Consider the following 12,744-nt stretch of genomic DNA (forward strand, 5'->3'; position numbering starts at 1 on the left):
AGATAGAATGTCGACATCCATTCACTTTCTCTCCACAATATTTTTTGAAATTGTTCTCTCTTCTCTCTTAGCTTACATGGGCTTAAATAAAATAAATAAATAAAGTTTAGAAATAAAATGTAAAATTCTAAAATAATAGTTACCAAATAAATAGGTAAACTAAACCTTTAGGGAGTAAATTGAAGTTTTTGGTGATAATATCCAATTGGAGTCTTTTTTTTTAAAAAAAATATCATTCTTTATTTATTTATTTTAACTATCAATAAAGTTGTATTTTGAAAAATTCAATTTTTAATTCATTATTAAAATATTTCTCAATGTTATTTTTTTCATATGCATGCAAATGCAAATAAAAATATAAATAAATGTATAAAATCATATAACTTGAGATAATAAAATTACAAATAAAAAAATTTTGATGATCAAGTTGTGTTATTCAATAGCAATGAATAATTGAAGTGGGTCCGGAGATAATGCTTAATATAACTGTTCCTTTTTTCAAGTATTTTTTTTAATATATTTGATAATTAATTATAAAAATATGTTTAAAAAATTAATTTATTTATAATATTTGTATTATCTAATTTGATCCATAATTAGTTAAAAATGGATAATTAGATTTGCTTGACCTATTTTAGAGATTGTTTGTTTAGGATATTGCATATACCTTTGAAACAAAATATATGAGCAACTTGTTTAGTAATGCTAAAACATAGTTTATTATGCATTTAGAACCATATAAATTTTATTTAAACTGCAGGTTTATGAAAAGCAATTTTCAACTACTTCTCTCAAACCTGCAGTGTCTAGTAGAGTATGACCCCACTATTCACGTGAACAGTGAAGTCACTCTTTATTGTTTTGGTTAGACCGAGTTCAGTTTAAAGTTAAATGCATTGAACCGGGTCTGACTCAGTAAAAAAATTAATTTTTATTCTTTTAATTGTTTTTTATTTAAAAAATTAGAAGCATATTGCTTGATGAAGTAGTATTTGCAGAATTTGATCGCAATTCTAATTTTGTTTTTGATAATATTTTACTTGATATTGTTGCGTGCTTAAAAAACTAAGAAAACTGTAATCCTTGTCGGATGGATTTTATACGTAATGAAATTATAGATCATTTAATGAAATAACAAAAAAATATTTGATGGTTTTTAATTTCAATTATTATAGATTCAACTACATAATAAAATAAATAATAATGTTATCAAATATTTTTATTATTATTTCATTAAATGATCTATAATTTCATCATGTACAAAATAGATCATTTAATTAAATAATAATAAAAATATTTGTTATCAGTATTATTTATTTCATTATGTAGTAACAGTAGTTAAATCTATAATAATTAAAATTAAAAACCATCAAATATTTTTTAATTTAAATATTATAAATTTAACTACTGTTACTACATAATAAAATAAATAATACTGATATCAAATATTTTTTTATTATTTCATTAAATGATCTATTTTATACATGATAAAATTATAAATCATTTAATGAAATAATAGTATTATTTATTTATTTATTTATTTATATATATAATTCTTTTAACTAAATAGGTGGCATTAATTTTTATTTAACCTTAATTTCAATTATATAAAATAACTTATTTTAAATCAAAAATACGTTACGAAACAAATAATATAATGAAAGCGGATATTGCGATTTTATTCTGTTTTTAAAATCTACCTGCAAGGCTACACGTCGTTTATAAATATTTACGACATGTCATCTCTGACTTATAGGACGCAGATATTAGAGTGTGGCTGGAGCCAGAAAGGAGCAGCGAAGGCAAAAAATGGCGCAGTATCTCAAGCTTCCCATTATTTTCTCACGCTCCGCCTGTAGTACTGAAAATTCAAGCTTGCTTCTCTTATCCAGATCCTACCACTTCCATCACTACTACGCTTCTAAATTTCCTCCAGGTTTTCTTCTCTTTCGCTCTTTCCCCATGCATTACTCATTTGCATCTTTCCATGCAGTCAGTAATTTTCACAAACACTTGGAGGCTTCATAAATTAACATCATAAGAAAGGGAGTTTTTCTTTTATCATGATGACCCATTAGTCTTTTCCTTAATGTTGTTGCTGTTGATGATGATGATGATTATTTATGGGACGGGTGTTTGATTTTCTTCAAATTGATTTCGCTAATTGATGAAAAGAAAACTAAAATAACAGACTTGTTCATTTCTGAGCTGCAGCTTCTTAACATGCATTATCATTATTGTTGTTGTTATTTCCTTTCTTGAACTTTCAGTTAGATGGGTCAAACCAGAAATGCACTGTAGTCCAATTAGAAGCTTTGCTGCTGCTCCTGCTAAGGCTGGAAAGCTTCAACTACCTAAAAAGTAAGCTAAGCCATCCTTCCTCTTCTCATTGTGTTTCCCATGTTATACTATACATGCATTTCCATGCTTACTTCCCATTGCTTTCGCTTGCTTGCTCAGCTTGTTAATTTTATTCATGCTTTTATCCATCATATTAAGTGCTTATAAGAAACAGGAAATAGCATTAAACTACGATTTTTTTCTAATTTAAACACCATGTATTCAGGAATCAAGAAAGGACAGTAAGTTGTGCAATTAGTGTCGGAACTTGTCTCAAAAGTTCTTTTATATATTCTTTTCATTGTTTCACTTTTTTTACTTTTGACAATTTCAGGAAACGGAGGCTGGATGAAATATGTCTTGAAAGGTTCCAGCAATACAGCCGAACATTTATACAATCATGGATATTACAAGGTTAGCCATATTCTTGAATTGGTGATCACCTCAAGTTTTTAGTCCGCTGCAAGCTAAGCAATCGAATAACCTTTTTCATTAACTGGTGAAATAACTTAATTGTATTATCAACATTCTCTAGCCCTATGATTTAGTTACTTTGACAAGGAAGATGTTATAAATCCAGTTTTTCTCCCATGAATATTATGGGAAACAAATACCTGGTATGGATTTTAGCTAATGTAAGTCTGCTGCAAAGTGTTGTTATTGTTGCACATTACTAGTTCCCTCTGTATGAGCATGGCAATTTGTGTTGCTTAATAGCTGAGTTTGTTCTAAACTACGTGTAACAGTGTCATGTCTGAGAGATAGCCTGCTTTGTAAACTCAATTTTCATTTATCATCGTAATATTAAGCATAGTTGATGTTGGGAGTTTGAGTTTAACAGTTTGATATGTTTTGGTGTAGGTAAAGTATTTGTGGATGGAAAGGTAGTGAACAAAGCTGGCACACCTGTGTCTGAGAAATCTGTTGTTGAGATAATTGCTGAAGTTCCAAAATATGTATGTAGGTGATTAACCCCCCCCTGAAACAACTCGTAATGCAATTTGAATACATGAAATTCCAGTCTGCAGTAAATTTGGTCAGGGTTGTGAGGCTTGAAGTCTTGAGCTTTACTTTTTGGTTTGCTAATCCAGGGCAGGATATAAACTAGAAGCTGCCATTGAACAACTGGATGTTGATGTAGCTGGCAAAGTAGCTCTGGATTCAGGATTGTCCACCGGAGGATTTACTGATTGCTTGCTTCAGTATGGTGCATCATTTGTTTATGGAGTTGATGTAGGTTATGGACAGGTATGAAAACCTTTATTTTTCATTATAGCAAATTTATATGGACTTTTGTTCTTGAAATGATGGCGTAGCTGACCTTTAAACAGGGAACTCTTAATGGTAAGATCATGACTTTTGTTGCTCTATAAATGATGGTGTATGCAACCTTTAGACATCAAAGTCTTGTTGGTGGTTTCTTAGTGGCTGTTGATAAATATTTACAGTGACTTCCACATCAGGTGGCAGACAAGATACGTCGAGATGAACGTGTTTGTGTGATAGAAAGAACAAACTTAAGATACCTCTCTGAACTCCCCCAAAAAGTTGATTTGGTGACTCTGGACCTCTCATTCATCTCTATTCTCCTGGTAAGCCTTCAAACATTGGTAAAATATTTTCTTGCTATATTTACAGATTTTTGACTGGTTTCATTCAACCACACTTTTTTTCTCCTTTCATGGGAGAGGCCTCTTTAGTCCAATGTTGTGTTATACCTTCTTGTGGTGCTTCAAAGACTTTAGTTATTTTTTCAGGTCATGCCTGCTGTAGTCAATGTCATGAAGGAAGAGGCAACGTTAGTGACCTTGGTTAAACCTCAATTTGAAGCTCGCAGATCTCAAGTAACAAAAGTAGAATTTTAATATTCCTGTCTTTTAAATTTTAACTGCTATCCAATTGTAATCCAGATTATTGTTGAAAATTGAATCTATGACACACTTGAAAGAAAACCTTTCTAATTTTTTTTGGTAATAATGCTTTAGGTTTGCCTTTTTTTCTCTAAAAAATACTTTTAAAGACTTCTTTAGGTTTACCTTTGTTCATAATTGTCTTCACCATTCAATTATGGCTAAAGAAAGATGTTTCAAATTAGTTAAATCTGGTTATTTTTTCTTGGAGAACCATTTACAATAAAGGTGAGAAGTTTAGGCTTTGGCTTAAGATTTCAAATTCCAATCAAGCAAGAGCACTAGCATAGCAGCCTTTTGCATAGCCCAATTTATGCCCTTTTTTTATCTTTTATTTTTTTACTAGAATTTGCCACATAATGTAATAAACATTACAGCAGACTTAAGTGGAAGGAAGTATTAAACATGCCTTGGTGGTGGAGTAGTAGTATCCTAATTTTTTTTCCTTAGTTTTTTTTATGTCATGACCGCCGGTCTACATCGGTTAGTAGTACTAGTAGTGTACATGATATACAATGAGCCGGCTGTTTTATGTTTGAATAACACTTTCCAATAACTTTAGTTGCTTTTACGAATGACTGGCTATATGTGGACTCGTAGTGTGCCTTTTTCTTAGGCTTGAGTTGATACAAATGGTCTTTTCATTGTATTTTGCGAGTTAGCCATTGTTCTTTCTTGGGAAACACAGTTTAATTATCATCTCCAGAATAAATAATTCATAGTCCCTTCTCAGGTAGGAAGTGGCGGGATAGTAAGAGATTCTCAAGTCCACCAAGAGGTATGCATCCCTCAGGCCATCACTGAATCTTTCATTTGCTTGGGTTTGGCAACATGATTCTCAAGATTTTCAATTCACAACATATATATTTTCCAAAAATATATCTCAAGATTTTCAATTTACCATGGATTGTAATAGTAAAATGATGTTTATCCCTTTCCTCAAATCAGGTCAGAAAACTAAGTCCAGGGGTAATATAGTCTTTTCTATGTGATCCATTTTTCACTCTCATTTTTGGTAGGGATACGAACATATTTTCTTTTTCTTTTTTTTAGCAATGAAAAATGGAGCTGTTTTCCAACTTATAATTGCTATTTTTTTTTTTGTTTTTGTATGTTTGATTTTTTTTTTAAAAATAATTTAGTCATTCAATCATGGGTTTAATGGGTGAACATAGGTTGATATCATTTGTTTTTTATTTTCTTTGTTTTCATAATTAGCCAAAAAAAATTTCCTTTTTAAAACATGTTTTTGTCAGCTGAATATCATTTTTGTCTTCAATATTTTTTTTATCCAACTTACATTGAGTGTATTGTATGACAAGAATGATCACTACTGGCCTTCTATATACATGGCAAAAGTTGGCAGAATGTATTTGGAGTAATATCTTATATGATATTGTCTATGATTTATATGGCCAAAACTCTAATAAATTTGCTTCTAGACTCACTGGACAATTGAGATAATTCACAAAATAAACAAGAGTAGAAATTACATGATAGTGCTAAGCAAAAATATGGAATGAATTTGCTTCTAATGTGTAGGTTCTTGAGAAGATAACAAAAGGCGTGGAGGGCTTTGGATTCCGTAGCAATGGTTGTATTGAGTCTCCTCTAAAGGGTGCTGAGGGTAACATCGAATTTCTTGTGCACTTCAGTCGAATACATGAAAATAGTGCAGAATGATTACTACTAGCATGAAAAGAAAGACCTCGCATTATGCCAGGACCCTATGGATGAATTATTTTCCATGTGAAGTTCGTTCACTCTCACCTTACAGAAACAAGAATCCATGGCTTCTAATGTATGTAAATTACATCCCAACTATTTATTGAAAGCACAAGAAATGCAAGACGTGATGCTATCACTCCATCTCCTATGACCTTAATTATGTGATTTTCTCGCACATGGTACAGTTGATTTGTTTTTGTTTTTTGCCTACTGCTGGTGAGGAGTCCAGTTTGTCAAGCTCTATGAATTCTCCACCTTTCTGATGTAAATCTTGCTCTCCTGCGTCTGAGACAACTGACAATGTGTTCGATTTACAACTTAATGCATGTAATCTCTTGTAGAAAAACTACAGCCTTACAGTTGTAAAAGACAATTCTTGAATAAACCTTTACAGAAATATTTTGTTTATGAATTGAGGTTTACAGGTCTGCCATCTTTCAATCATCCATAGCAGTCACCAAGATAGACAAACACTAAAAAACGATTTCTAGGATGTCGATGAAGAATTTAAACTATGGAACACAAGAAAAACAGCCTCACATGGGACATAGGAATCGTCAAAATTGGATCAAAGCTCACTGCAAGAGTAGTAATGCACTTCTTTAAGCCATGTACTTATGAGTTCATTTTTTGTCCGAAGCATTGCCGTGATTACACTGATTTTTTCACCATTTCTAGGGGGGTCTTGAGACCAACCACCTGCCCAACGACCGAGAACCATGACACCAGATATAGTTCAATGGCCAGTCCATTCTTAGCTGCAACCTCATCGCCAAGGCAAAGCAACTTCATCCATTCACGGGTCCCGCATGGATGTAATTTGTACCATGGCCTATTCAAGAATGGATGCTCCTGAATTGATAACATTCAACGAGTTACCATTTCCAAGTCCCTTGCATGAATTCAACAATTAAACACAAGTCTTTCTCAAGAAGAATTGTCATGTAATGCTTGATCAATATCCAAAATATATACAGAAGCAGCTACTGAATAAACTTAGTATGTTATTCCTCATTATCAGGAGAGGCAAACTGTATGCAGTCAGTGCCCAAAGTCGTCGAATCCATGTGTATTATTCCTTCAATGTTCGCATCGTGGGACACCAGACAAGTGTAGATTTCATCATATAACCACTTGCGATATATCCATGAAATAAAAATGCTGCCAGTTTGATAGAGCTAAAAAATTTCAAAGATTTCTGTGAATCAACTGATGCATTCCTTGATTATACAAAATCATGTGTGGTACCCCCAACCCGTGCAAACATGGAATCTCTCTTAAAAAAGGGTCTCCTCGTTCATCCTACCAGAAACAAGGATCATATCTATCTAATGGTTTTGCAGCAATTTAACAAACAAACAAAATTAGAGAAAATCAGAACACAAATGCAGAGTTATGATAAGATAATTGAGAAGAAAAAAGAAGAAGAAAATGCACCTCCTGAGTTATGAAAGTCCACTTTGTTTCCAACAACACCTTCGAGGAGCAAGCTGGAAGGTCCTTTTCAATTTCATTCAACAGCAACGGCCTTCCATCTATACACTCAACAAAAATCAGCATGTTCAAACAACTCATGGACATCACTGTGAAAACAAGCATGGACACAATGGCTTAATTCCTCTGTAATTTACAGCTTGAAGCCTAGAATAATATCAGCCCAACATTTAGACTTGATCAGTTCGTTGAATTAGCTTTAATTAGATTACGTTGGATCATTTAAGATCAGTGACCGTAAGAATAGTTTGGTAAAGAGTCAGATGGAAGACATAACTCCAGATACCAAGATGTTCACAAAATTTAAGAGGTGTGCGTGCATATACATGTATGTCCATCAGCATAAAGAAAGAGAGAAGCACATACCACTGCAGTATGCACGGAAATATAGCACAGGAACCCTGTATGAAGCGCTATATACTATATGAAAATCATAGTAATGCGCTTCATGATGATTGCTTTGAACCTGGCAGCAAAGGACAAGAACAACATCGATAATGGCAAGAAGATGAGAGTGAAAAGGGGGATAATTGTAACACATAACTTCCACAAGAGCAAGTTTCTAGATACACAAGCTTAAGCCTGTATGAAGAAACAGTAACATAGACATTGACTATCTGAGGAAGGAGGAAGGAAATACAAGTGTGGCACTATCAGCTGCCCCTTCTATCTCAGAGAAACCAGCCTCCTCTTCCACAGTGCAACTTACTTCTTCATTATTATCCTGTAAAAAAAAAAAATCAATAACAATTTCTGGGGTTAAACTTCAGGAATTAGAGGTTCATTACATGATGAAGACCAGAGCAGACCTCAGCTGAGACAAGAACACACATGTTCTCCAAAGACAAGTATCCATCCACCTGGGAAAAGAAAGGAAAGACAAAACAAACAAAAAGTAAGAGAAGCAAAGGAGGAATTGAAGGTTAAAAAGAAATCGATAAGAAAGAAAGAATAGCAACATGTTGAGAAGAAGCAAGGAAAGGAGGTCCTTTTGGAGAATTGACCCAAAACCATGAAGGGGAAGAAGAGTTATTCCTCTCCCATCTCTCGGTAAAAACGCGAGCAGCAACAGAGAAATCATTCGGCGAGAGGGTTCCATCCCAAGACGAAGAAAAACAACTCATGATTTTGCCCACTTGAGAAGATGTTTTTGCAATATATAAACAAACGACCATTGATAGAATAGGCAGGCGACAATCAATCAAAGACTTGATTTATTTTTTTTTCTCTAACAACCAGTAATATTAAATATTTTTTGATCAAAAAAAATATTTAAAAAAAAATATCAGGAAATCCACGGTTACAGGGAAAAAAAAATTAAGAAAAATAATAAGAAAAAACATGAGTTGTTAAATCATGATTTTAATTTGTAAAATTGAGGAGTCTATTTAAGAAGAAGAGGACGCGAACCCATTGCCATTGCTGTATCAAAAGGACAATGAAAGCTACTAAAATTCTTGGTGCCAGGCAATGGAGCGAACATAGTGCAGTTAATTACAGAGAATCATTTTGAGTAAAATAATATTTTTTTATGTTTTTAAAATCTAGAAATAATTTTTTTTAATATAATTTTGATTAATTTATAAAAAATTATTTTGAAAAATAATTAAATTAATTTTTAGTGATTGGTTAGGAACACGATGCAATAAAAAATCAATTTTTTTTATTTATTTAAATTTTTTATATTTTTATATTATTTTGATATTAAAAATAATTTTACAAACTAAAAAAATATTATTTTAACATATTATTTTAAACCACCCAACTTCTAAATACACGCTTGTGAGGATCGAAATGTATAAAACTGGACTGCAGTATGAATCGCAATCTTAGAGAACTGCTTATTAAGAACAATAAAAACACCTTATTCAGACATCTTTGCTTCACAGCTATTTTACAGGATCATATTTATTTCCATGGTGTCAGAAATGCACTGTACGGTAAGGAGATCTGAAATCAATTTCCATACAAGGTGCCCATTGCCCACACTTTGGCTTTCTTCTTCTTCTTCTTAGGCTTCATATCCACAGAAGGTGGCAAAAGAGTTTCCTGTATAAACCAACACAAACCCATGAATAAAAGCAATTGCCGCAGGCAGATTTCTCGATCCTTCTCTTGATCCTCCTCCACATAAATAAGAATGAACAGGCTACAAGTTAACTAAAGAAATACACGTGCAGTGTAAACACACAAATGTGCTCATACAATGAGAAAAGAGAGGCCTCAGTACACACATTGTAATATTGTATGCCTTACGTTTACCTCAAGGGGGCAGCCACGCAGGATTCAAACTGGGAATTGTTTCCTTCTCATGCTCACAAACTGCTATTTTGATTTGGTGGAAATTGATGCAATAAATTCAATCAACAAAACCCGTGGTATTTTCTGAGTGCTGTCTCAGAGAGTTGAAAGCCTGTTCATGCCATGCAGATGCATGTTATCCAATATTCCTCCTAGTTAGTGTTGCAATGGCTACAAGAAATCTATAATTACGGGTAAACAAATCTTAAATCGTCCAGTCTACATAAAAACAGTGCTCTATGAGCAGAAATTAAGATGCAAGCATTCATTGCTAATAAAACAAAAATTTTAGCGTGAAAAATAATAAAAGAACTATTTGCCCGACTCCGCCCCTGATTGCATAAGACTCGTTGAATCCTTTTTTGAGCAACAACTCAGCCAATCGCATGGAATCACCATCAAAACAACCTTACACGCAAGAAGCAGAAAAACACATTAAACTCGTACTGATTCACTCTGTAATTGACATGACAGAAAAATAAATAAGCAAGCAGTGCTTAAAGCTTGTAGCTACATAAAGCAAAAAATTGTAGAGTATTGATTATAGGCGTGGCACTTGTCAAAATACACAAGATGGTATTTGCAGGGTCTCGAAAAATCTCCAAAACATTCTTGAAAAACCCATCTTCGTCTCTCTCAAAGAATTCAATCTCGTCCACACTCTTAATGAACATCTTAAGATTGGGAGACCCCAAAGCGAAGACGCTCCTCCTCCCGAATATCCAAAAGCTGCGCATCGGGGTTATCCCGGAGTTTCCTAAATGCATCAATGGCAGAGATAAACTTGTACTTTCTCAAGTGCTCTTCAGTTAGAGGTATAACAACAAGCCAAATGAATGTGCAGCCAGCTACAAAAAATGGGTTTTTGTTCAAGGAGTCATCCATTGATACCAAGACTGATTCCAGGTTTATTTTTTCTGAAACTTGCTATCTAAAACCCAAAATAAAAAAAATAGTATAGGCCGTCTATTCTAGCTAAGAATTATGAGAATCAAATCGGTCCTAAGTTAACCAAAAAAGTGTACAAGAATATGATCAACCCACACCTAAACACTCTCATCATATTTAAAAGAGGGTACACTCTCATCATATTTAAAAGAGGGTATAAATGCAAGGGGAGGGAAAAAAATGATTTTTCCTCTCCCCCAAAGCCAGCAGCAACCCTATCTGCAGCTGCTTTCTCTCTTGCAAAGAAAATCATCCAAAACAACTTGCATGCCACCTTTTTTGAATGCTTAAGTGAAAGGAGAGTTAGAGAAAGGAAAGAGAACCGAAAACACAAAAGAAAGAAGAACTTATAGGGCTAGCTGGGACAACAGAAGAAGGGGAGAAAAACCGAGAGAAAAAGAAAAAGAAAATCACTAAAACCTTCCCTAAAGCTTGTTTAAAATCGTGTGGTAAGAGTCATATCACTTCTTTGTTTGTTGCTTTAAGATTTCAGGACAAGGGAGAGAGAGAAACCTCAAAGTAAAAGACTTAGGGTTATTACACATATAAATTCAGAAAAGCTAAATGAAAAAGTTGAAATAGAAAATGAAGGGGACACAATTTCAGAAATGAAGGGGATAAACAAACCCTAAGTGATCTTGCTAAGCAACTAGAAATATGTTTGAGCTGAAACTGAATTTATGTTATTTTAATGCCTTGATTTTTGCTTAGGTGAATATAATGAACTTGTGTGATTATGATCCAGGTGAATGAATATGTGATTATAGCATGATACTGTGAAAATATTTATGATAGAAATGATGAATTGTATATGTAAATTAGGAAAAAAAATGAGCTCAATGTCCGGCCAAGAGGAAGAACCATGAAAGGAAACTTTATACCCTTAGAGAAACAGGATATAACGGGAAATGAAACTCGATCTTGCGTAATGTAGATTTGCTATTAATTTGTGTTGATAAATTGGAATAATACAACTGAGAATATGGAATGAATGATTGATGACAACACTATGTTCGGTCATGGAATAATGGTTAGGAGAACCTTTGGAAAATGTACATGTTAAGACTTGATTGTATATTATTTGATAACCTTGTCATAAACTTGATGAGATTATGGAATGTATATAGTTCCTACTCTTGTCCATGTTAGGAAGTACATAGTGAACTAGAATGCTTAGAACACGTTTCACCATGTTACGGTGAATGAGAATTGATGCCAACATTTGAGGAAACCATAGCATACCAAAAAGGAAAGTATTAAGGTTTACGGCCAGAGATAGTTAAAAGGTTGTCTTTAATAATGTTGATGAATGCAAGCTATCATTGGATAGGAATATTTCTTATCGTTTTCGCTTCGAAAATTTAGATGTGGCTTGGTTCAGGTTTATATCAAAACTAGGATCAAGTATGTTAAAAAAAAAAAGGCTTATCATAAATCTTATACATAATCTAAGAAAAAGTAGTGTTAGAAATGATTTGCTTTTCACTAATGATTTTTAATGTCTAAAATAGCTTAATTTTCGCTGTTTATTTTTAGTGTTAGAAATGACTTGATTTTTATTAACGATTTTCAATATAAAAAATGACTTAGTTTTAGCTAATAATGTTTACAATAGATGATCAAGATTAAGCAATGTAATTAATTTTAGCTAATAGTATAACAAATTGGCTTTTCAAGCCCAAAATAATAGTAAATTTTATTTTATTTTTATACTTAACATGCATCATGTCAGTAATCGATGACTATATTGTCACACATCATCAATATATAATCCATACAACAACAATAATCAACATTTCATTTAAAAGTAATTTACAATGGATGATCAAGATTAAACAATGTAATTAGTTTTAGCTAATAGTATAACAACCTGGCTTTTCAAGTCCAAAATAATAATAAATTTTATTTTATTTTTATACTTAACATGCATCATGTCAGTAATCGATGACTATATTGTCACACATCATCAACATATAATCCATACAACAACAATGATCAACATTTTATTTAAAAGTAAATCTTA

At 32.8% G+C, this 12,744-nt stretch overlaps 2 protein-coding genes across 4 annotated transcripts; one reads left to right on the forward strand and one right to left on the reverse strand.

Annotated features, from left to right (window-relative positions):
* Window positions 1–1,761: 1,761 nt before the first annotated feature.
* LOC105114688 (uncharacterized) lies at window positions 1,762–6,375 on the forward strand. Of its 2 annotated transcripts, none has more exons than XM_011011322.1 (9): window positions 1,762–1,936; window positions 2,262–2,361; window positions 2,675–2,754; window positions 3,202–3,304; window positions 3,432–3,588; window positions 3,804–3,932; window positions 4,098–4,184; window positions 4,984–5,028; window positions 5,793–6,375. In XM_011011322.1, the coding sequence occupies exons 1-9, from the start codon at window positions 1,810–1,812 to the stop codon at window positions 5,931–5,933; spliced, it is 969 nt and encodes a 322-aa protein (XP_011009624.1). In that variant the 5' UTR covers window positions 1,762–1,809; the 3' UTR covers window positions 5,934–6,375. The 2 variants fall into 2 exon arrangements, with proteins under 2 accessions (XP_011009624.1, XP_011009625.1); XM_011011323.1 differs by having other exon boundaries at window positions 2,271–2,361.
* On the reverse strand, window positions 6,355–8,708 carry LOC105114687 (ubiquitin-like-conjugating enzyme ATG10). 2 transcript variants are annotated; one of them, XM_011011320.1, is made up of 6 exons: window positions 8,432–8,702; window positions 8,282–8,332; window positions 8,113–8,196; window positions 7,839–7,938; window positions 7,416–7,513; window positions 6,355–6,830 (listed from the first exon to the last, which is right to left on the reverse strand). In XM_011011320.1, the coding sequence occupies exons 1-6, from the start codon at window positions 8,645–8,647 to the stop codon at window positions 6,630–6,632; spliced, it is 750 nt and encodes a 249-aa protein (XP_011009622.1). In that variant the 5' UTR covers window positions 8,648–8,702; the 3' UTR covers window positions 6,355–6,629. The 2 variants fall into 2 exon arrangements, with proteins under 2 accessions (XP_011009622.1, XP_011009623.1); XM_011011321.1 differs by lacking the exon at window positions 6,355–6,830 and adding an exon at window positions 6,881–7,280 and having other exon boundaries at window positions 8,432–8,708.
* Between the last annotated feature and the right edge of the window lie 4,036 nt (window positions 8,709–12,744).

This window comes from Populus euphratica, unplaced genomic scaffold, assembly GCF_000495115.2.
Source record: "Populus euphratica unplaced genomic scaffold, PopEup_1.0 scaffold565.1, whole genome shotgun sequence".
Lineage (NCBI taxonomy): Eukaryota > Viridiplantae > Streptophyta > Magnoliopsida > Malpighiales > Salicaceae > Populus > Populus euphratica.